Source organism: Protomyctophum bolini, assembly GCF_963924005.1.
Source record: "Protomyctophum bolini genome assembly, chromosome: 4".
In the NCBI taxonomy this organism is placed as follows: domain Eukaryota; kingdom Metazoa; phylum Chordata; class Actinopteri; order Myctophiformes; family Myctophidae; genus Protomyctophum; species Protomyctophum bolini.
In genome coordinates this window covers 36101793-36127140 of record NC_137865.1, presented here as the reverse complement: position 1 = coordinate 36127140, position 25348 = coordinate 36101793, and the positions used below count along the sequence as shown (strand labels likewise).

Here is a 25348-nt window from a genome sequence, read left to right as displayed (position 1 = left end):
TAGAGAAAGGGGAGGGAGCAACACAGAGTGAAAGTGAGAGGAGAGAGAGAGAGAGAGAGAGAGAGAGAGAGAGAGAGCGAGCAACAGATAGTGTGACAGAGCTTGCTTGCTGTCTGGAAAACAGCATCTCTCTCTCTGCTCCACCCCACTTCCTCCTCTCGGCATCTCTCCCACGCTCCGCTGAGTCCGCTCAGTTTAGGCTTTTCAGCTGCCCGGATCCTACCAATTCTCCCGAGGAGGTACAGCTTGTTTGTGCATGCGTGTGTGTGTGCGTGCGTGTATGTCCATGCGCGCACACTCTTGTACTGCAATGTTCCCTGTATTGTTCTCTCTTGATGCTGCCGATGTGGGTGTGTGGAGCCTCTGACCCTCTCACCCACTCTCTCTCTCTCTCTCTCCTCTCCTGCAGCCTTCAGGAGGGGGGCCACCATGGACGGACTCAGCTTACCGCCGCTCATCGAAGAGGCGTTGGACGCCACAGGTCTGTGTGTGTGTGTGTGTGTGTGTGTGCACGCGCGCGCGCGCGCGTGTGTGTGTGTGTGTGTGTGCAGCCACCGCTCTCATTGTTGTGTGCACACGTACGCGGTGTGTTTTGCCCTGCATGCTTGCATCATGTGTTTATTTGCGTCAGCCGGCGTGTGCTACCCAGTTTGAGCCAAGCGCCACAAACAAAGCACAGATTCTTATCGGAAGAAGGTAAACAGCATCTCTCACGACTTCACTTCTCAAATGGAGAGGACGGTGGCTTGATGAACTGAGGAGGAGGAGGACGAGGTGGGTGGGTGGGTGGGTGGGAGGTGGGGGAGGAGAGAGAGAGAGAGAGAGAGAGAGAGAGAGCCAGTCAGGTGGAGGAAGGAGGTGAAGTGACTGATGTGCTGACGGAGCTTCTGTCTCTTGTTTTGAGCCATCATCCTAATCTATCTAGCAGCAGCGGGCACGATTGGCACAGATGATAGCATCTGTGGGCATCTGATGGAGTCTACACAGTGGCAGGTAACGGGAGAGAGAGAGAGATATGGAATAGTCTTGTCCAGGGATCATCAACATGTCTGTACTCAGAAATATGTCCGTGGCAAAGACTTGCGCTCGTCCGTGGCAATTTCTAGATTTTCTAGTTTTAAACACACCATTATAATCTTCTTTTTAATCTTATAATCTTTCATTTCGATCATAATACCCATTACTGAATGTCAAGTGTCCAGGTTTTCTTTAGAAATACACTTATTTACTATGACACTTGGAGTCCCAACTAGTACTAGTGATTCTGAAATGTAATGTTGTATTTTAATATTAACTCTGAGAGTGTACAAATAGAACCTAATCATTTTAGTTCCTTTTAAACACTCTTCGAGTTACAGACCTGTTATGGTCATTCAGGACTAGCTCTTTATGTGTTTCTGGTAATATAATCCGGTCATGTTGTACACGTATCCGTGGCAAACATTTCATTTCGACAAAATGACAATCACAAGCCATGCAGCATATAGTGATGAGCCCTGGTCTTGTTAGTGGTTCAAGCTGCATTGATGCAGTCATCTGTGTTTGCGCTGATGACGAGTTGTCGTTTTAAGAATTCATCTGACGTGTGGCGCGCTTGTTGTTTGTTTTTTTCTATGTCGACCGCTGCGTATGCGTGGCATTTATAGTATGAAGGGTTTGTGTGACATATTCAGGCTACAAATGAATTCCTTTAGGAGAGTGTCTTCCTGTGTGCATCTGCTTATCCTATTCAGGACGCGAACCCCTTTTGGTGTTTAAGTTTTAAGCATGTTATACTTTAGCTATTGTAAAATAGAAGATCTATACATGCGTGATCTGTATATCTGCTATTTTTGAAAAATCTTGAAAATGTGGTGCAAATCTTTGAATATATTCTTTCAGAGCAAATGTTTTTAACTCAAATCATTGCTTCCGTGGGGTCCCTGAAACGGGTGCAGTACTTAGTTTAGACAGTTTTTGGTTTAGACTAGTCATTGGTTAGACCAGTCATTAGTCCTACAACTACAACCTATCTCTAACCATCATCAGAAATGGACGGGGGGGGGGGGGGGGGATTTAAAGCTATGGGTGGAATTTGAGGAATGTTTCTCCGATCTCTGTGTGACCCAAGTAGTACTGTAGGAAGAGCCTAGGAGAGAGAGAGAGAGAGAGAGAGAGAGAGTGTGTGTGTGTGTGTGTGTGGCCTGTGAGTGTGTTTTGTGACAGAGAAGCAGTGTTTGAGGCAGGCGGGGCTATAGAAGGATGGATGTTGTTATGGACACGGTCAGAGAGAGCAGAGCACAGGTCAATGCCCGCTGACCGCTGGCTGAGCAGAGTCTCTCTTCCTGTGAGGTGCTGGTCGGTGGAGACCGAACCTTAAGGCATATTCATAGTCCAGTTTTCAGTGAAAAGTCCATCTATCCATCCATACATCTTCAACCGCTTATCCGTAGTCTGGTCACAGGGGCAACAGCTCCACCAAAGAGCTCCCGATTTCCCTCTCCAGAGCAACATTAGTAACTTCCTCCTGGGGGATCCTGAAGCGTTCCAGGGCCAGTTTAGAGATGGGCTAAACCCTGTCCATGCTAAAACCCTTATCCCTAAACTACTTTGCCTTTTTTACTATTTTGAAAAACATTTTTGAATAGTTAAAATAGCCAATCTACAAGCTCACAACGTGTCGATGTAGATAAAAAAAGGGATAAAGGGTTTAGCATGGACTAAAATTGGGCCCATAATACAATGGTCCATTCATTCTTTCATTGGGAGGTGAAGTGGCGAACAATCAACGCCAACGTCCTCATTTCCCACATTCACACACCAATGGTGCGACCAATGGAAGCAAGGTGGGGTTCAGTGTCTTGCCTAAGGACACTTAGTTATGTGGACAAGAGGAGCCGGGATTCGAACCGCGGACAAGTATGTGACTTATTCATAGCAGTAGGGGGCGCCAGAAACAGAGAGAGGGGTAGTGCTGTGTCTCTGAGAGAGAGAGAGAGAGAGAGAGAGAGAGGGGAGTTGCACCACTTGGTTCAAACAGGTGTGATTTTTTGTACTGTACTGTACTGTACTGTACTGTACTGTACTGTACTGTACTGTACTGTACTGTACTGTACTGTACTGTACTGTACTGTACTGTACTGTACTGTACTGTACTGTACTGTACTGTACTGTACTGTACTGTACTGTTATCGTTATAGTCATAGTGCTCAGTGTGAATGGGCCTGTAAGCTCCTCAACAGTTCCATTTGAGGCCACTTAGCGGTACTGTTCATACCCCAAACAGACACACAGGGACGCAAAAAAGCCAGGCGTTGGAGCGGCGTTGTGTGCACCGCTCAAAAATGGAACACTGAGGATTTTTCTGTATGCAGGCTCAATAACAAGGTTGACTTTCAGAAGACGGATGCCATTGCCATCTAATCCGTGGAGGCTTACTTCTTCCCCAACTGTCTCGTTCTTAAGTCCAGGCAGAGAGAGAGACCATCTCTCACCTGCCCAAGTTTTTGGTTACCAACTCTCCATCATTTAGCTGGGGACCACCTGGAACCCCCTCAAGGACCACTGGTTGAATGAAAACCATCGTTCTAGATCATCGTGTGATGAGGTATAAAATCGGCCTAATAAACAGACAGAGCTTAGCTTGTAATGCTAACTCCTATCGGTTCACTTCACAGACACACTGAAGGATCCACATGGATTACGGTGTATTTATAATCTCCTGTGACCGAGCGTGTCATTTGCGAGTGTAATGTAATGTCTCTGCTTTCCTTTCCTTGGGCAGAAAAAGGTGACTTTGTTCAAAGCAGTTCTGTTTTAAGCTACAAGGCCTCCTCGCTGATGTCTGTGGCGATAAGCTATTCCCTGTCGCGTGCGCGGAAACAGCCGACCTGAACCCCCGCGGTGCATTGCGGACGCAAGGCCTTGTGAGCTTGTAGATCGGCTATAGTTGGCGCGTGACACAGCCCGACACGAAGTATAAATCAGGCTTCACCTGCCTACGTCCTCATGCAATGGCGGCACTACAGGGGAGCATTGGGGGACAACGCCCAGAGCCATCTAATAGAAGAGTTACGATATTGAGGGGGCAGAAACCGAGCGCTAGAGTGCTGTTCATGCAGCCTGAACTGAGACAAGCTGGAGTTGGAAATATATTGTTTTCAACGAGGGCGGCGCAAATAAGAGCTATTTTTAGCATGTGTGCAACATGGCAACTGTTTTTAAGTATTGTACAGTAACAACTAAAGTCTCTTTAATGTTTATGTTGTACTATTACTACAAAACAATCTAAAATAAAGGGATTTAAGATCATTAAAGCTGGGCTGTTGCCTGACTCAATGCATTTTTGCCTATTTCCGGTCCAGGACTTGTCCCAGTTGGTTGTCCCTATTCTCAATAGAAGTCTATGTAGGAGAGCCGCCATTGGACTGAAGCCCCATGAAGTGAACACAGTTTGCGTAACTCTGTCTATATCTAAGGCTCTGGCAACGCCCACCCAGATTGGACTTTGTGCCCCTCCAGACCAGATTGTAGTACCCTACTCTACCAAGATTTTAAAGATTTTTAGTTTTAGGCTTTTCTGCCTTTATTGATAGTATCAAGTGAAGATGGACAGGAAAGAGAGAGAGAGAGAGACGGGAGAGACATGCATCAAAGGTCGTCATGAACGGGACTCAAACACCCGACGCGCCAGAGCCTATATGTGGCATGCGCCACATATGACCTCCCCCCTACCGATATTTAAATGTTTTAAATGTTAAATCTATATGTTCTTCATGATTATTATAAATATATACATTTTCAAATTAATTGAATAGTAAATAAATACAAGGTAATGGTATATGCAGTTTGTTTGTTGTTGGTGCTGCTCCATAATTGTAGCCTACGTTTGACTTTGTTTGTATCCTTTTGTCAACGCATCACTGTGTTAATTGTATAGGCGTAGGCGAGTATTTGTTACACATGGTGTGTTGGAAAAATGTGGGAAAACGTATGCCCCCCTGATGATTTGTGCCACTATCCTCAGGGGAATCGAGAGTGCACTGCACTCACAAAAACACTCGCTGATTGGAGTGACAGCGAGTGATATAAAAGCTCTCTGCTTTATCTTACAGCCGCCATCATCATCCGCAATCTTTCCCAACCACACACGCTCGTATAGTGACCTTCCTTATATCTCTCCTCCTGACATCTTCCTGTTATCTTTCTCTCGCCCCATTCCTTCCTGAAAGCTGTCTTGAACTCACTCCTTTTGCTTTTAAAACTTCCTTTTAACACAGGATTTTTACTGGGTAGTACCGGTATATGCCAGTATACATAATTTCTCCTCTCCTCTCCTCTCCTCTCCTCTCCTCTCCTCTCCTCTCCTCTCCTCTCCTCTCCTCTCTCTTTTCTCTTTGATCCCTGTCCAAACCACAAACTTTAGTTTTGTTATTTTTTCCCCCTGTGTATAACTGAATGAAACACATGGAAGATGAATGACGATATGTGATATCCATCCACACTCATTTACAATATTTACAAAACAGCAAACAGCAGGTGTTTTACACAGTTTTTAGGTTTTTCTAACTATATTCTCTCGCTCTCTCGCGCGAGCGCACACAATGCTTTCACGGCCTCCTGACCAAATTGACTGTGCCATATGCTTTTCCCCTTTGCTTGCATAATGGAAAACTTTGCACTTCCAGTGGAGAGAGGTCTATGATGTCACACAGGGCTCCTTCTTCTTGTTTTTCCTGTACAGCTGTTTCTTTTTCTCTCTGTGTGGAGGTTACATTATTAGCAATAGTGTAGCCTATAGCCTAGCTAAACACACATGCATGTGCGTGCGCACTCACTCACGCACGCACACACGCACTAACCTTCCTTCCTTTTGGGATAGCTTTTGCATAGAGATATCTTTTCAGGTGGGAGGCCACTCATTTGTGAATGTGATCTAAAGGATTAATCCTGCAAGGCTTGCTTTGTACTTTCCCTCTATTCATAGCCCTCAATAGACTCAATGGCTGTGTGAAATTCACTCGCCAACCAACCTCCCCAACAGACGCACGCACACACACACACACACACACACACACACACACACACACACACACACACACACACACACACACACACACACACACACACACACACACACACACACACACAGGCATACCTTAAGCTGAACGCATGCGCACTTGCAAGCGAGGAGAAACACGCATCCCCTGATACGATCGCCCACGTATACACAGTGGCACACATGTTGTGTTTGTGCTCTTTTAATGAGGTCAAATTACAACACATTTTGCATCACATCTGTATTCAACTGTACTTCATCTGTACTCAACTGACCCACTTTCTGCATGTCTCATCTCTCCCTTTTGAAAAGTGCAAACATGGATTTACCATTTAAGTAAAGATGCGGCTCATTAGGCCCCACAGGGTTACGTGCTTGTGGTTGCTATAGGTTGTGCCTCCCACACACACATGTGCACGCACATGCACACATACGCACGTGCGCACGCAAGCGCGCACGCACGTGCACACACACACACACACACACATACACATACACATACTCTGCGATTGTCTCCCAGGGGCTGCTTCATGTCATGTGGGATTAGTGTTGTCAATCTTTGACGATGACCCAATAATGCCATCATAGCGGAGCCATGTTGTCACGGGCAGGTGATACCCAGAGCCATAGAGTAAGACAACTCTGTTCACTTCATGGGGCCAGTCCAATGGCGGCTCTTCTACATAGACTTCTATAGAGCGTCACAGTCCCGCCCCCTTTCATGACGACGCCAGGCCCAGGAAATACTTCCCAATGCATTTTACCCATATCATTTCAAAAAGTATTTATTTAAAGACCTTTTAAGCGTCATACAAAGCCAACTCGAGTTGTGACAAATCATGACAGTAAACACAATATTTTGGACCAAACAAATAATTACAAAGAAGAAAAACAAGAAAAAATGTGTTGCCATTTTCTTCTTCTTTCTAATTAATTGTTCGGCTCGAAATGTTTTGTTTGTTGTCATGATTTCTCACAACTCGAGTTGGCTTTGTATAAGGCTTAAATAAATACTTTTTGAAATGTGGAAAATGAACGGGGAATCATTTCCTGGGCCCTGGTAGGGGGCGGGACTGCGACACTCTATTTCCAAAGAGCAAACAGTGACAAAGTCCTGGACCGGAAGTTGGCAGAATGCACTGGACTCAGGCAACAGCCCAGCTTTAATGATCTTAAGTCCCTTAGTTTTAGATTGTTTTTTAGTAATAGTACAACATAAACATTACAGAGACTAGTTGTCACTGTACAATACTTAAAAACAGTTGTCATGTTGCACACATGCCTAAAATTGCTGATATCTGCGCCACCCTCGTTGAAAACAATGTATTTCAAACTCCAGCTTGTCACTGCAGGCTGCATGAACAGCGCTCGAGCGCACAGTTTTTCTGCCCCCTCAATGTCGTAACTGTCTTACTCTATGGCTCTGGTGATAGAGGAGAGGAGAGGCAGATGGAAGAAAGATGGAGAACTTCTTAAACCAGAGCCAGAAAATCACAGAGGGGAAATGACACAGTGTGGTGCTTATTAGCATGGGGACGTTCCATATGGTATGGACCCTGAACACTGAGGTGAAAGTAGTCTGCCACTGCATGGCAGACACATTGAGAGGTTGTAGAATAGACTATAATTATGGTTATTTTAGCATTTCGAGTGGTCAAATTTTGCAGAAACAGCTTCCATAAAACCCCTAATGGTCTCGGATATTTCATATAAACGTAAAGGTTAAAGCCTCAGTCTGTGATTTATTCACCCGATTGTCAGTATTATGTAACGGCAGGAACAATATTGCTAAAACACCATTTTATTTAAATATTGTGTTAATTGTTTTGGAAACGGAGCCAGTATAGTGTAGTGACACACTGTTTCAGTCGTGAGATTACATTTTGCTTTAATCCATGAGAACAAACAAAGAGGTAGGAAGCGCACACCAACAGTGGGGAGGTGCTGACCACGGGAGATACAGTAATCTTGAACACGACGGGGGAGATGTCGTACGACTCGTTGTCGTAGTCACGATGCAAATACTTGATTGAAAACGACCAACGTTTCGACAAAAAAGGCCTTCAGGGTATGAAGGCATGCCTGAAACGTTGCAGTCTTGCGTCGTGACTACGAGTTGTGACTCGACCACTCCGCCTTCATGTTCATAACAGTGTTTGTTGTGTCCAAATTATTTCATCGGGGACAACAAACACCTTGAGATGTATCGTCGTCTCCTTTTCAAGCTGCTCCACGGATGCCAAAAATCATACATTTTTCATACATTTAGACACAAATTTCACACAGACATTGGTCGGTGTCGGTTGGTTGGTTGTTGCTGGGGGAGCGTGCATGCCAACAAGAGAGATGAGCTCCATGAACATCAGTGCTGGGCCGCGTTGAAAGCAAAGCAGGCAGAGAGAGGGAGGAGGCGTTGTGCATTATGCATGGCCTCCTACACACGCAGCCACACACATCCATGGCACACGCACACAGGGGAGCAGCATTGTGTAGGGACAGGCCACGCACACTGGGCATATACTGTATACTGCAATAGACTGTATGTGTACCACACACGCACACTTATGGAATCAAGATTACACTTGCTTTTCTCTTTTCTATATGTAACAAACATTCACACACACACACACACACACACACACACACACACACACACACACACACACACACACACACACACACACACACACACACACACACACACACACTCGGATCTGCACAAAAAGCGCTATACATAATAGATTCAAACACTGACGGTCAAACCGGATACAACTTCTGCACATATTTATAAACACACAGAGGGGAAAAGAAGATAGCACATTGATATACAATAATTTGACAGGTGATTCTTTTTCTCCCCCCTTAGCCACTCGTCTTCTCCAGATAGACATGCAGGCTGCCCATCATCATATAGCCGAGACAGAACAGTATTTATCCAACTTTTTAGCGTTTGTCTTTTGCAATCCTCCCAATTGCAGGCCACGGAGCACAAGTTTGTGATCATTACAATTTAGGCATTTAGCAGACGCTCTTAAAAGAGAAATCTTTCATGCTAGAAGGCTTTCTTACCTTTATTTGTAGTTGTTACGTCCCCACCAAAGAGCTCCGGGTGTTATTTTGTGCAAAAGCGCATTATTGGCTATTTCCCCTACCATGAGCCCTTAATGAATTGAATTGATTTTTTTGTGCATATTATCCTCTCTTCATAATGTAAATAGTATCCCAAGCGGCACACTTTACTACTTATTTCGATGGAATTAAGCGAATTAGCACAAAAACCCAACCCCCATTGAGGGCTTATATTAGGGGAAATAGCCAATAATGCACTTTTGCACAAAATAACACCTGGACCTCTTTGGTGGGGACGTAACAACTACAAATAAAGGTAAGAAAGCCTTCTAGCATGGAATTCTCCTTTAATCCAGAGCGATTTTATGTTCTGGTGACAAGACTCCCAGACAATACGTTGACAGTTATATCCCAAGGCCACACACGCACGCACGCACACAACGCACACAAACACCATCATCACCACCACTGGCACCTGCCTGTTCAAGTCTGCGTTGTCAACTTGGGTGCTCAGTGGATCTGATGATGATGACAGCTTCCGGCTCTTTCTGTTCAAGGTTCATTTTCAAAGTCTGTTTGGTTCCAGATGTTACCTCGCGATAAGATGAGATTATCCTGTAGCAGTTGGCAACGTGCCAACAAACATTTCAGGAATTCTATGACAAAAAAACTCTGCTATATACTGTAAGACGTTTCATCTTTTTCTTCTTCAAACGCGACACTACACAGTATTATGCAATTAATCTCTTGAGGTATAGAAGGCCTTGGAATGGCAACTTCAAAGAAGCAGTAGTGCTTTCCCAAACACTTTGCACTCTGCTCAAAGTCTCGTTGCCTACGTCTCTATAAAAACACACTTCATTTTCAGAGTGTGCTCCGTCGTTCGGTCGTTGTTTAAGACACGGGTGAGCCAGGGAAACAAGCGGAATTGTCACCGTGCTAATGTATAAATTTGATTTCAGTCAGCCCGGCGCACACAACTTTTTTGCACACACACTCCCATGGATGCCAATGATGAACCTCTGTCCCAATTCTTTTTTGATATTACTCTGTCCAAAAATCTCGCAAATCGTTACACACAATCTCTATAGTCAAGTGTTCAAGCCGGATCTGTCTGATATTTCATATTCCATCCCTATTGGCTAACATTGGCTTTCAAAGTTGGCAGGATTGGCCCATTTTGAACAAAAAGCTTGAAATCATGAAAGCAGCGTTTCACAGACTTTCCTACTAGGCTGAGGAATATATCCCACCCTTTTCACATTGGCCTGTTATAGCGCCACCAACAGGTGGTTTTTACAAAACACATTTTTGGAACAAAATGACTCAAATCATCCAATTGCCATCCAAGGCGTAAGAAGAAATGGCACCCTTTTCACATTGGCCTATTATAGCGCCACCAGGAGGCCACGACCTGTGCCCTGAGGGCACAGGTCTTTGAATTTTGTTTTCAATTTGTGACATGATTTTTCAAATCTTTTGAAAATGTATTAATAATTAAAAACAAAATGTGGGAAACAAGAAGTTTAAGGGACCCATGAAAATGTGTCCGCGACCCACATATGGGCTGTTTGGGAAACGCTGGGTTAGATAACTGTCAGTCCCCCTGAGGAGTCGCCTCTCTCTCTCTCGACACTCGAAGTCCGTCTCTCTATTGTGTGTCCAATGCGATCCCAGTGTGACGCAGACGCTGGGCCAAGCCTGCAGCATGTAGCCAGCAGCGTCATCTCAGGTGCTGCAGCCAGCCAGAATGCGCATAGCAGTCCAAGATGATGATGATGATGTAACAAAGTGGTGCCTTTATGGCCTATTATGTGCAGATGTCACCAGTGGCGGCTCCAGACCTTTTTTTACTGAGGGTGCTGGAAGGGAGCTAGCTTGACTAGCAATGGAGGTGTCGTCCCCCCCGTCCCCCCGTCTGCTAATAGTTATATTAGCAGACGGTGGGGAAAAAAGTACATTTTGGTTTAGCATTTTTTGGGGGAACACCCCCAAAAAATGCTATGGTGCTATGGACTTCTTTGAAGGCGCTAAAGCACCTCTTATAGTGCCGCTGAATGTCCAGAGTCCTGGGCTGGCACGTTCTCATGCCATAGCCCGGCCCGCGAAGACCTGGTTACACCTCAAATACATTTTGAATTCCGAACTTTTACTTGTAACGGAATAGTCCTACATAAGTATTGAGCGAAACAGTTGAGTACTTCTTCCTCCACTAGTAGAAAAGTAGGGGCGAGTAATGTTCGGTTTAGGTTTTGGCTCTGATAGCCTGTTGCTGCCTGTGGCTGCACAGGGTTTGGTTTGGTCTCCTGATGGCCTGTTGCTGCACAGCCGGCTCTCCAAATCCCTCCGCTCCTTCCGGCTCTCTAATTTATGACTAGCTCATTACTCCGGTATCAAACTTTAATGAGACGTTCGCCCAGCCAGTGCTCATGAAAACCTCTCTCGCCAGGGCTCTCCGAGGGGCAACATTGTACAAATTAACATCATTACCAGACAGAGAGAGGATAAAGCCGCAATGCCCTCTATTGATGTCATATGAATACAGTAGTGTGATGAAAACGTATAATCTGTGTCCTGCGCGCTCCCATTGTAACGTTTAAAGGTTAACTCTCGCCTAGCAAGACAAAGAAACTATTCTGCTGCCTCGCACATCACAGTTTGAATCACGCAACCAGGCCAGAATAATGCCGGATGGCGTCATTCTAAATCAAGCACAAGCTTACAGGCAGTATACGCAAAGGTTACATTTATGTAATTTAGATAGCATTTATGTAGACATAGCAGTCTATAGTGTATACGCATCGCTTCACATATTCTACTGTTGTAGAATACATCTATGTATTTCATATATGTGTTGTTCTTTCTTACTGTAAATCGCTCTGGATGAAGAGCGTCTGCTAAATGCCTACATTGTAAATTGTAAATTGCAAGCAGCCTTTGAGTTAGTCTAGTTTATCTGGCTCCTTCCTCTACCTTTGCCACACCTCCCTCTCCCTGCTATCGGCTACTTGCTCGGTGAACATTAATCTGTCTCACACACTCTCAGGGAAAATAGCAATAGCAGCTAGGGCACTCAGAGATAGCTCCCATGTGAATGCCACATAACCATTTATCTCTGAAATGGATTTGACCCTATACAGTGGGCCAGCGAGGAACTGTGAAATGATTGATGGTCCCGTGTGTGTGTGTGTGTGTGTGTGTGTGTGTGTGTGTGTGTGTGCGTCCATGCACACGTGTTCACATTCAGTGATAGCATATTTCTTGGGATGTGAGTGTGACTGCCACCGGTCTCCACTTAGCCACTGGCTTCGGTCGGTGTAGCCCAAATATCATGTGACCTTTTTGTTTTGTTTTTGCCTCCTAAATCTAAAACGATAAATGGGGAAAGCGACTTCCTATTAATGGTGTATTTTTTTGCTTTGTATCTGTGTTTTTGGAATAAATAGTCCAGGGTACACCGACTACACTCAGTGCTCCAGTGAGCAACAGGCCAGCTGTTGAAATGTGTGAATGGTAGTTTGTGTTGTTGTGGACTTTGGGGTGCATTGCTGAGGGGTGAGTCATCTCTCTCTCTCTCTCTCTCTCTCTCTCTCTCTCTCTCTCTCTCCCCTTCGTTGAACTAAGCATATCACTCCACCTACTGGACATGAATTCAAATCCATGTGTGGTTCCTAAACCAAGCCGTGTATTGTAAATTGCACTGGACAACATGGCCGTCATGCATGGGTCTTTGTTCAAGTCTGTACCGTCCTTAACGTCAATGTTTCGCACAGTCGACAGTTCGATACGTTTGTTTCGTCACACGTTGTTTCATTCTTCTCCAGGAGGACTTGTCCTCTTGGGGGAGAAATGTCTTGTCAAAGCGTCATCTCTGATCTCATGCTTCCGGTGGGGACGTGTTGGTGTCAGTCATCATGTTGCAAATTAGCATCTAAAAACAGACCTTGGCATACAGTCTGATTTGGGCCGTCTGATTTGGGCCTACCGTCTGATTTGGGCATACAGCCTGATTTGTGCATACACTTACAGTCTGAGTTGTGTGCACTAGATCTGGTGAAATGTGAACCACAAGATGGCGCTGTTGTCCTTTGAAAAGTGATCAGATGCAGCAGGCTCACTCAGTGCATGTACTTATCTGCTGTACTTCTGTACAATGTTGAGCTACTTTTACTTTACCGGAGTATTTCCAATTGTCTATACTTTTACTTCTACTCCATTACATCCCAGAGACAAAGGCCTACTCCACTAGAATTATTTGAAAATTGACTTACTACGTACTTTGTCGATTTTGATTATTATTACAAAACATACATTTACCACTTCAGCCCTATATTGGCTATTTGATAATAGCCAATATATCTACGCTTCACAACTTTACACGCTTGTAGATCTACTATTTTCAAAAGATTTTAATGCATTTTGAGAACTTGTGAAATGGGACTTTCTGCACAATGAGTACTTTTACTTTGATACTTTATGTACATTTTGATGCCTATACTTTTGTACTTTTTACTCGAGTCAATCAGTCAATGAGTTGAATACCGAACTATTACTTGTAACATTCTTACATTGTGGTATTGGTCTTTTACTTTAGTAAAAAAAACGAGATTGACTCAGTCATAACTGCCAGGTGCAGAAAGCTCTCGTTTACAGTATAATCAGTCTGTGTACCGCAGCCCACGCTGAAGCCGTGAGCCTCACAGCTTATGCCGTTCAGACTTTTTTGGGTAAGTCTCCCATTGGCTTAGAGGCAGCCTAGAGACGAGGCAGACAATCATGAAAAAGTATCCACTACGGTCGCTATACTAGAGGTAGTAGCAAATGTAGTCCAGGCGCTTTTCAAGCACCTGGCAATTTTTTTGAGTAGTTCTTCCACCACTGCACTTCACAACCCCTTTTTTCATCTCTCTCTCTCTCGGACAGATGAGCAGTGCGACCTGAAGGCCGAGTGCAGCCCCACCCCCACCATGGACAACGACATCACGTCGGCCAAGGAGCGCGGCGTCCTGGAGGAGGACAACGAGAAGGAGCACATGGACCAGGAGGAGGTATGGGTCTCGTCTACAAGATTCGCTATGCACCCCGGGCGGCTAGTGTAGTGGTCCAGGCACCTAGGCTGCTAAGCCAGCCTGACGGCGTGTCGCTGGTTCGACTCCCGATCCTGACGACCTTTGCTGCGTGTCATCCCCCATCTCTCTCCCCATTTCCTGTCACCATTCTGTACAGTAGTCTATCCACTAAAGGCAGAAAAAGCCCAAAAAATAAATCTTTAAAGATTCGCTACACCACCAAGACACCCATGTACGAATCAACCCCTCCGAGGGCCCTGGCCCCATGCACACACGCTTGCATGTGATTCGCGTGCGCGTAACGCAATCAAGAATAACGCCTTCTGCGTTCAGCGTGTGCGTTCAGCGCACCGCCAGCACTATCGCCGCTGCTCCCATAGAGTTATAAGGCTGCTCCCATAGAGTTATAGAGTTATATGGCTGCTCCCATAGAGTTATAAGGCTGCTCCCATAGAGTTATAAGGCTGCTCCCATAGAGTTATAAGGCTGCTTCCATAGAGTTATAAGGCTGCTCCCATAGAGTTATAAGGCTGCTTCCATAGAGTTATAAGGCTGCTCCCATAGAGTTATAAGGCTGCTCCCATAGAGTTATAAGGCTGCTTCCATAGAGTTATAAGGCTGCTTCCATAGAGTTATAGAGTTATATATAACTATATATAGTTATAGTGGGAGCGATTGGTGCAGGCAATGAGGAGCTACGGCGGTGTTTCTGACACACACACACACACACACACACACACAGACAGACAGACACTCAGACATTGTTAGAATTATAGTATGATGATGATATACACCAGAGGAAGTTCAACAAACCACGTGCAACCCAGATTCGGCTCAAACAAGGGGTTAAATTAATTTCGCTCTTATGCCACTAAAATGTGGAACGCCCTGCCAACAGCCATTAAGAAATGTGAATCTCTTGACTCCTTCAAAACCGCTCTCAAAGAGCATCTACAATTCGAATTTTGCGAATCTAAACTTGCCCCTGTAAAAAAGTATCAGTCACCCCCCCCTTTTAACTTTCTTAAACTGTACTGTACTGCACTGTACTGTATGAAGATCTCCTGTTTTTCATAGAAGTGTATATTTGTTCTGATGAATTGAAAATGGAGGATCCTGATGTAAAACAAGTCTTAGTGCTTTTTATGGTATTATCCTCGTAGCAGTTTTTGTATATTGACTTATTCTACAACCTGTGGATAAAATGTTCAATCAATCAATCAATCAATCAATCAGAGAGCGCGGGAGGAGGCGGAGGAGGAAGGCGAGGAGAGGAAGAGGAGAGAGGAGGAGGAGAAGGAGGAGGAGGACCCTCTGACGGAGGAGCAGGAGCTGGAGGAGCTGCGCTCGCAGGTGCTGCATCTGTTTCTGGAGCTGGACGAGGCCAGGGAGAGGTCCAACAAGCACCAGGAGAGCTTCCACGAACTGCAGGGTGAGACACAGAGAGAGAGAGAGAGAGAGAGAGAGAGAGAGAGAGAGAGAGAGAGAGAGAGAGAGACACACACAGAGAGAGACACAGAGAGAGAGAGAGACACAGTGTTGATTTCGTCGACTAACAGTGGTTCCCAAACTTTTTCATGTCAAATTGACACTAATCAGCCCGCGGACCCCCATTTGAAAAAGATATGCCAGGGACCCCCATAAGAGAAGATTTTACGGCTCTAGCAGAGATTCTCAACCCATTTAATTTCAAGGACCCCCATAGTTTGACATGCATTAGTCTACCGACCCCCATTTAATGGCATTTCTATCTCTGGGACCCCCAATTTATATATTGTAAAATCTCTGTTAGTTTAACACTCTCAGAGTTACTGTGGACACACAATCTTTTAGTCCTGTAATCCAGTGTAACATCTTCCAGTCTAAATGTTTACGTGTAACCAGTCGACCACTGACAGGGCTCCTTCGCCACAGCTATTAGGATTGCAACGTCACGTCTCAGAAATGATGTGTCGATGATGTGCCGTGCGAGATATTTAGGCGAGGAAGATTCTGAACATAGCGCACTGTGGTGCGTCCGTGCGTGCGTGAGGGAGGGAGGGTGGGTGGATACTGGATAGTGGTGGGAAAAGTACTCAAATGTTTTACTTGAGTAAGAGTATCAATACTGTAGTGTAGAAGTATACACTGTTACAAGTGAAGTCTGGAAATTAACTTGAGTAAAAGTACAAAAGTATTGGCATCAAAATGAACTTAAAGTACCGAAAAAAGAAAGTACTCCTTATTATGCAGAATGTCTCATTTCAAGTTTTCAAAACTTTTGAAAATAGCCGATCTACAAGCTCACAACGTGTCGCATCGTGACACATTGTGAGCTTGTAGATCAGCTATTTTCAAATGCCCAAAATGTATAGGCTGAAGTAGGTTATGTACTGTTTTGTAATAGCAATTAAAATCTACAAAGTAACCAGTAACTTATATACGTTTTCAAATACGGTAATTGTACTGGAGCAAAAGTACAATATAACGCGCCTCTGAAATGTAGTGGAGTAGAAGTAAAAGTGCTGCCATGTACATGACACATTAACTACTCAAGTAAAATAAAATTACCTAAAAATTGGGTACAGTACTTAAGACCTAATGTACTTGATTACTTTCCACCACTGGTGGGTGGGGTAGGGTGTCACAGTGGGTGCAGTGAGGTCAGTTGTTTGTCTGGCAGAGAGCTTCAAGGCAGGCATTCCTCAGACGCTTTGCGTTCGCTCACCCCGGCGGCCATGCCTCGAGGAAGCTTCCAGACACACAGAGTGCACCGACGCACCGTGACATCACTGCTGGGAGGAGGTGTGGGGTTACTCCCATGCTCAGCTGTCCATGCTATTCTTTTTTTTTTGTGGTGTGTGTGTGTGTGTGTGTGTGTGTGTGTGTGTGTGTGTTTGGGCACAGGCACACTTACGCGTCAGAAAACGCCTATAGAGACACGGGCGTCCCTGCCGGGTTTTTAAACAGCTGGTGGATGGAAATCACGCGCTTCAACTTCAACCAAAAAAGATAAAAACAGAAAGGCATTGCCGACGCTACAAGTTGAATCCACACGCCAGCGTCATTTCCATCCACCAGCTGTCTAAAAAACATGGAAGAGGCGCCTGCTCAAGGCGTTTTCTTGCCGCCTCTTGACGTGAAAATGTGCCTGCACCCTGTGTGTGTGTGTCAGGGAAGGGGAGGGGTAACATATTCATAGGCTGACTCATAATGTGTGTGAGGAAAGACCCCCAAAGCCACAAGGTCCCAATATACCCCGTGGTCACCCCCCCCCCCCCCCCCCCTCCCCCCGTTACAGATGATTATTAACACCAGCTGCCACATGCAGTCATATTACCGTTTTTTGTTATGAGGTCATTACGTACTGGCCTTGTGTTCAGTTGATGCTGACATGAGTGCACGCAGACAGCTAGTGTCTGACACACCGGCGGTGACCAGAAGAGTTTTCTTCCTGATGCTGAAAAATACAAATAAAGATATCTTGAATATTGATCTGGCAGTTGAGACGAATAACAGTCTAAGTTATTAATTATGGATAATTAGTAATTATCCATAATGTATAAATGATGGATATGGGGTCAGGACAGCTAGGCCTTTTCGGGGAGGGGTCAGAATAAATTATGGACTTAAGCCCTAACCACACCAAAGGGTCAAGACGGTTTTAGCGTTGTCCCTGTGGTGTGATATGTCTTATTGCAAGTTGACCTCTTCTCTTCTCCTCTCCTCTGCTCTCCCTCTTGACAGGTTTGTTGGAGGATGAGCGTCTGTCTAGTGCTCACCAGGCAGAGGCCTTTACACACCAGATCCTAAATCTACAAGGTATAATTTTCTTTTCCATGTTCTTTTGTCTCCCTGGTGTATGTTGTAGCTGTAGGCCTACTGACTGATACGACAACTGAATGTGTGAAGAGGATGGAATTAAGCTCCTGCATGTTCTATTCAACATATCAAATCTACATGTATTTTAATATGCTGTCCCAGATAATGCACCAGACATCAAGCAGATGATCAATAACGGATACCTTATGTCTGCTCTGAAAGGCCAAGAGACAATAGAGACTGAATTGTTCTTGGTGACTATGCATTAGTATTGTTTTCTCTCATTAGCCTCATGATCCCTGGAATCTTTGTTCTGGAGAAAATATTCAGGGAAAAATAGCAACAAAGAGATTTGGTGTAGAGCAGTGGTTCTCAACCAGTGTTCCGTGGACCACCAGTGGTCCTGGGGGGGTTCCAGGGGGTCCCCAGCTAAATGATGGAGAGTTGGACTCCGTACGTGTCCATTTGGTTTCATTTTACACTCTCAAGAGTTAACTGTTTGCTAAATATCTGCATTACTTAATTTACACAATAGATTGTAGAATAATTGTTATTCTGATCAATACAGCACGGAATTGTGGACAAAATCGTATCCAACGATAACGAAATATTCTTCAGTCTTGTGTCTGAGAGGCTGAATGTCATCAAATGGTGGTCCGTGGCTCAAATGCTGAATAAATAATGGACCTCGATGTGAAAATGGTTGAAAACCATTGGTGTAGACGAGGGAGAAAATGAGGGGGCCAAGGATAGATTCGTTTTTTGGGGCACATTTTCTGAACATTTTTTAATGTTTCAAAATGTTTATTTATTTATGCAATTATTTTTCTTCAAGAATTGCCAAATTAGCAAATCTACAATGTCAACAAACGGTTGACATTGATTGATTGAATATTTTATTAAGCAGAGATGTAAACAGCACAGTCAGTGCTGTCAAACACTTAGTCTAAAAGGATATCACAGTCAAACAAAGTCCCATGTGCTTGTAGAACAGCTACTGTATATTACATACGGTAGTATAGTCTATATTACTGTACATACGGTAGTCTAGTCTAGGCAGGGCTTAAGTGGTTAAGATTGTAGGAGAAATGTTCACACGGAGGGCTCCACTGTGGAATGTGGAGGTAATTAATCCATTCTGACCTGAGATCAGATTCTAAAAATGTCTGTTTGAAAATGACAGTTTTCAGATTTTTCAAAAATAGCAGACCTACAAGCTCGTAGCGCGCCACCGAGTGGCGCGCTATGAGCTTGTAGATCTGCTATTTTTCAATAGCTAAAGCATAACATAATGCTAACACCAAAAGGCGTTCCCGCCCAAAATGGGTTAAGACAAAGAAGGAAGACACTCTAGTGGGATTTCGATCCTGAGCCGGCCAGCAGGGGGTAATTATTGTGCAGTGTGTCTGTCAACTGCCATGCTATGCCCTCAATACTGAGACACAAAGCAGGATCATTGAATTGACGTTTGTCTCGTGTGACATGTATTTTATGTCAATGATCTGCCATCAAGGCAAAGGTTTCGGCCATAAACCGCAGATGTTGCACACTTGCAACAATAAGCAGCCTGCTCATCTCATGACGCAGTATGGATTTGTTTTGTGCCGTTGGTTTTGTAATGAAGAGTCGGCCATTCAGACTGAGGCTTCAAGAGTATCATCAACCTTGAATACGTACAGTATCTGTTAGCCCATTAACACCTGGAACGCATCTGTGTCACCTTAGCTTTAATTTAAACTTTAGCTATTGAAAAATAGCAGATCTACAAGATCATAGCGTGGCACCGAGTGCCAGTCTTTGAATATATATATATTTTTTTAAACTCATATTTGGTCCCTGGAACAACATATTTTCAGATGGGGGTCGGCGGCCAATTACATATAATTTCTGGGGTCCTTGACATGAAAATGTCCACAAAAAACACCACTGATATAGAAACAGGAAACTGTCAGGATTTAGAAGACATTTGTAGGATCTGGTCTCGGGTCTTATTATATTGTTGCTTATATACTGTAGCTACTTTAATGGGTTAAAATGAAAGCATTCATTTTGTCCTTGTGGACCATCGCGATGATGTGTGCCAATATGATTGATTCTGAGGTACGGCTTTGCTATGTATTGATCTTAACACTGTGACGTCTCGGGGCTGATTGATAACAAGGCTATTTCATGTTTCGGCCAATAATACAATCTGTGCTGAAATCTGTAAATACCGTAGCTACTGTAGCCTACCCCACTGTGCCAAAACGTGATTACGAGATTTGATTAATTGACATTCATCCATAATTAAAATAAATAAATTATATATAATATTATATATATTTATTTTTGTATTATTATTTTTCGTTCTGAGATATTCTATTTATAGTGACTCATAGGTCCCTCCTTATAGGTCCCTCCCGTTATAGTGTAATAAAGATGCTAATGTTCTGAAAAGATGTCTCTAGCTCTTGGTCTTGTTCTCGCCTTGATGCTTTGTTTGTTTGATGTTATATTTTTAGCTCTTCTTGGTCGGGTAGCTTAGCTTTATTTCTGAGCTGTGGGAACGTTGCGCGTGTCAAATGTTACGCTCTGTGATCTGAGTCTGAATGGCAGCACATTGGTTACAGTCAGTTACATCAGCTGTGAACTGCTGCTTATTATTATCTATCCATCTAGCTTCATCCATCAATTAACACACACACACACACACACACACACACACACACACACATATGCTAGCACGCACACACGGACGCACAACGCACACACAAACGCACGCACGCATGTACGCACACACACACACACACACGCAATCAATTAAATTATATTGCATTCAGCTTTGCGGTGTGTCTCTGCTCATGCTCATGATTGTGTTTGTTACTTTATATTAGTATTAGTATATTAGTGTATTTAGTCCATTTCCATTTAGTTGTTTTTTATATTGTGAGTGTGTAAACACTGGGGCGGAAAGACAAAAAATCAACCTGAAGATGTATTGAGATACACAAAGAAGGGGTAGGACACGATACGCTTTTCAGTAAACTTCCTCCTACTCCTTTTTCGAACATGAACAATATTAAACATAAATTAAGGATTATGTAAGATTATTATTATGTAAGAATATTTATTTATTTGTTTGTTTGTTTGTTTGTTTGTTTGTTGGGTGCTTCTTTTTTCTTTTTAAATAATCAAATTTTCCTTTGTCTTTCCTCATTTATATTTTAACATGTTCGGAATACATAAAGTACAACCTGTATGCCAGTCTGAGATCACAACCCCCCCCAGGGCAGAGCACGAGATGAAGACATCACATGAACAACATTACAACTTTCAATTGTATGCCATATACCACAAATATAGAACAATCCATAAATCACATTATCACTGAATCATCCATTGCACAACTAGATACCACATATCACATTATAATCACTGAATCATCCATTACAGAACTAAATGCCACAGGGAGGAGTTGGAGGGAATTTGAACGCAGACAGTACTGTCTCAGTGAGCGTAGAGTGAACGCAAATTCGCATAGTAGAGACTGCTTAAAATGGAACGCATGACGTACTGTGGGCATGTGCAAGTTAGCTTGAAACAAATGAGAAACAGACAGTAGTGGGAGTAGGCTATATATGAATTAACTATTAGCTAATTAATAGGGAGAGATAATTAGAAGTAGCCTCCTGATGCATGTCGTAATTAACTAAAACTGTAACTAAAACTAAACATTTCAGATGACTAAAATATACATGGAATTGTATTCAAAAGACCATACAGTACATCAACACTGACACACCTAAACTGTATGCAAAGGCTGAACTGATGTAATTTAGATAGCATTTTATGTAGACATAGCACTCTATAGTATACGCATAGTTTCATTGCACAGATATTCTACTGTTGGATGGATGTTAGGATCTTAGCTTCCCTACGATTCTAGATGACTATTGTTGATGTACTTGATGTATTACCATGTGTTGTTCTTGCGCATCTGCATGAATGCCTAAATTGTAAAATGCCCTGTGGTGTCCCGGTCGCAGCCCAGCTGCGCTCGGTGCAGACGCAGATGGAGTGTCTGGAGGAGGAGAAGGAGGCAGAGCTGCTGGAGGCGCAGGAGGATCTGCGCATGGCCCACGAGGAGGTGGAGCTCCTGCAGCAGGCTGCCGAGGAGGCTGCGGGGGAGAGGGAGAACGACATCGCCTCCCTGCAGGTTAGGGCTGGGACCATACGGGTACCTCACTACCTGCAGGTTAGGGCTGGGACCATACGGGTACCTCACTCCCTAGGTTAGGGCTGGGACCATACGGGTACCTCACTACCTGCAGGTTAGGGCTGGGACCATACGGGTACCTCACTACCTGCAGGTTAGGGCTGGGACCATACGGGTACCTCACTACCTGCAGGTTAGGGCTGGGACCATACGGGTACCTCACTACCTGCAGGTTAGGGCTGGGACCATACGGGTACCTCACTCCCTAGGTTAGGGCTGGGACCATACGGGTACCTCACTCCCTAGGTTAGGGCTGGGACCATACTGTACCTCACCATATGATATCTGTGGCCATATTAGGCCCTCGATGATCATAATATCGCGATATGCGATATATTGCTATATTCAATTTATTGCAAGAGATTTCGTCAGCGAGATCTCACGATATCTGTAACTGAAAATGAAAAAAATAAATGCAAAACTCTGGAATTATGTATTTATTCCAAAATCTTATAAGCTTTACATGAATCTTGCCTCCTCCAAACAGTAAAACACTGACTGCAACTTTGCAACTTGTCCACAACAATGGACAGACAATCTATCAATCAATCTATCAATCTCTAAGCAATATGAATTATATTGCGATATTGCCAGGAGGCCGATACAATATATCGCGATAGTGATATATTGGCACACCCCTACTGCAGGTACAGTAGTATAGTGTTGGTTTTGTAGACTGAAACTATGATGTCGGCTACCTTTTTTCACTGACAAAAACTAAATAAAAACGATTGCGGGCCGATGCAAAAGATAAGAAGATGCAAAGCTACACAGCATATTTCTAGCTTTGCATCTTTGTAGCTGAAGTTGAAACCAGCTCATCTTTTTTATGCTTTGTAGCTGCTGTATCTTTTGCAGCAGCTTGTGCATTATTTTCAGCATGCAACCAAGTGTCAAATAAGGTATAATGACACCATCAAGGCCCTGCCAACATACATATTTTAGTGGACTAAAAACAAATCTAAATATTTTGTTGACTAAAACTAGATTAAAACATTTCAGGTGACTAAAACATGACAAAAACTACAGACTACGACTAAAAAACCACATAAAGATGTTTGCCTCCCCGCCTGCTATAGGAGGAGCTGTGCCGCCTCAGGGCTCAGCTGCAGCGCCTCACGGTGGAGACGCAGGACTACGAGCTGGAGATCACCACCCTGAGGGCCGAGATCACTATGAAGAGCCAGCGCAGAGAGGCCGAGAGGAGAGAGGGTGAGAGACTACTATTCTGTATGAGCGGAGAGAGGGTGAGAGACTACTGTTCTGTATGAGAGGAGAGAGGGCGAGAGACTACTGTTCTGTATGAGAGGAGAGAGGGTGAGAGACTACTGTTCTGTATGAGAGGAGAGAGGGTGAGAGACTACTGTTCTGTATGAGAGGAGAGAGGGTGAGAGACTACTGTTCTGTATGAGAGGAGAGAGGGTGAGAGACTACTGTTCTGTATGAGAGGAGAGAGGGCGAGAGACTACTGTTCTGTATGAGAGGAGAGAGGGTGAGAGACTACTGTTCTGTATGAGAGGAGAGAGGGCGAGAGACTACTGTTCTGTATGAGAGGAGAGAGGGTGAGAGACTACTGTTCTGTATGAGAGGAGAGAGGGTGAGAGACTACTGTTCTGTATGAGAGGAGAGAGGGTGAGAGACTACTGTTCTGTATGAGAGGAGAGAGGGCGAGAGACTACTGTTCTGTATGAGAGGAGAGAGGGTGAGAGACTACTGTTCTGTATGAGAGGAGAGAGGGTGAGAGACTACTGTTCTGTCTGAGAGGAGAGAGGGTGAGAGACATTGAGATTAGTCTCGCGTTGCCAGACTGTTGCCTCTCCCAATTTTCATACAGTCTGGAGCAACGGAAGCTCGATAAAGTGGAAGTGGAGCCTCCTCCCCACTTCCGTTTCATCTTCACAGTCGCACAAATGTATCCTAGTATAAATCGCAATCATCTAAGCATAGCTTTGCTGCTTAGCATAAATGGAAATAAAAACTCACACCCTTGTGAAGTGCGAGGTGCTCTAATCAATTATTGACCTTATACCATCCTTGAAATGTACCTTAGTTACGTCACCAAGAATGGTGGTCCCTTATTGGCCAAGGGTTCATACCGACAGCCGATTTGCTCAGACACATATGACTTAAATTCTCCATTCATTGTCAATGGCTTTTAATGAATATCAGAGCAGAGCAGAGGAGAGGAGAGAATATCAGAGGAGAGGAGGACAAGAGAGGAAAGGTAGCAGTTATCTACTTACAGGTATGGTAGATAGTGAGCTCCTCACCTCCTAATGTAAACACACATCGACCAGTAGCACTCAACCGAAATGTCGCAAAGGCTCAGTGACATTTTAACCACTTGAACTCTAGCGTTCACAATCCACAGTCAATCCACAGTCAATCCACAGTCAATCCACAGTCTCACATCAATCAGACTTGATGGTATACACGCCCACACGCACGCACGCACGCGCACACACATACACACACACACACACACACACACACACACACACACACACACACACACACACACACACACACACACACACACACACACACACACACACACACACATAAATATTACATACATATTTGCGTTTCATTCGGAGTGAATGAAATGTTTTCAAGGGGGAGTGGTTAACCAGGGTATAGATTTGTGTTGCTAGTGTCTGCATGCGTGTGTATGTATGCATTTTGCCTGTGTTAGTATGCGTTTGTCTGTGTGTGTGTGTGCGCGGTGCATGTGCGTGCTGTTAAGATACCAGTGAGGTGAAGTCACACTCAGCGTTAGACAGAGACGGAGAGGCAAGGCAAGGCAGAGCCACTGCAGCGCGTCAGACGCACACTTCCAGCACATGACATCACTGCAGCGCTCTGGGCTCAGCCCTGAGGGCTGACTGAAGGAAAAGGAGAGGGAAGACGCGGGCGGGGGTGACGGGGGGGGGGGGTGGGTTGGAATCGCACTGCAGGGACAGACGACTGTATGCTGTGTGCAGCAAAAAGTCACAGGTCATTGGACGGTGGAAAACCCATCATTTTCATCAGTTCCTTCATATAGATTCAGAATTGACCGTGTACCATTATCATGTGTCCAAATGTATATATCCCCCCGGGCTTACTGGTTCATCG

At 44.3% G+C, this 25348-nt stretch overlaps 1 protein-coding gene across 2 annotated transcripts in view; it reads left to right on the top strand.

Annotated features, from left to right (window-relative positions):
• LOC308314719 (uncharacterized protein) overlaps nt 1-25348 on the top strand; it is a 40598-nt gene continuing 15250 nt past the window's right edge. Inside the window, exons 1-7 of one of the 2 annotated variants that reach the window (XM_080762379.1) lie at nt 1-239; nt 410-481; nt 14030-14160; nt 15427-15607; nt 17902-17976; nt 22002-22171; nt 23311-23443. In XM_080762379.1, coding sequence (XP_080618505.1) covers nt 430-481; nt 14030-14160; nt 15427-15607; nt 17902-17976; nt 22002-22171; nt 23311-23443 — 742 coding nt within the window. In that variant the 5' untranslated portion in view covers nt 1-239; nt 410-429. Of the gene's footprint in view, nt 240-409; nt 482-14029; nt 14161-15411; nt 15608-17901; nt 17977-22001; nt 22172-23310; nt 23444-25348 lie in introns of both variants that reach the window. The other variant, XM_080762378.1, reaches the window with a different exon arrangement.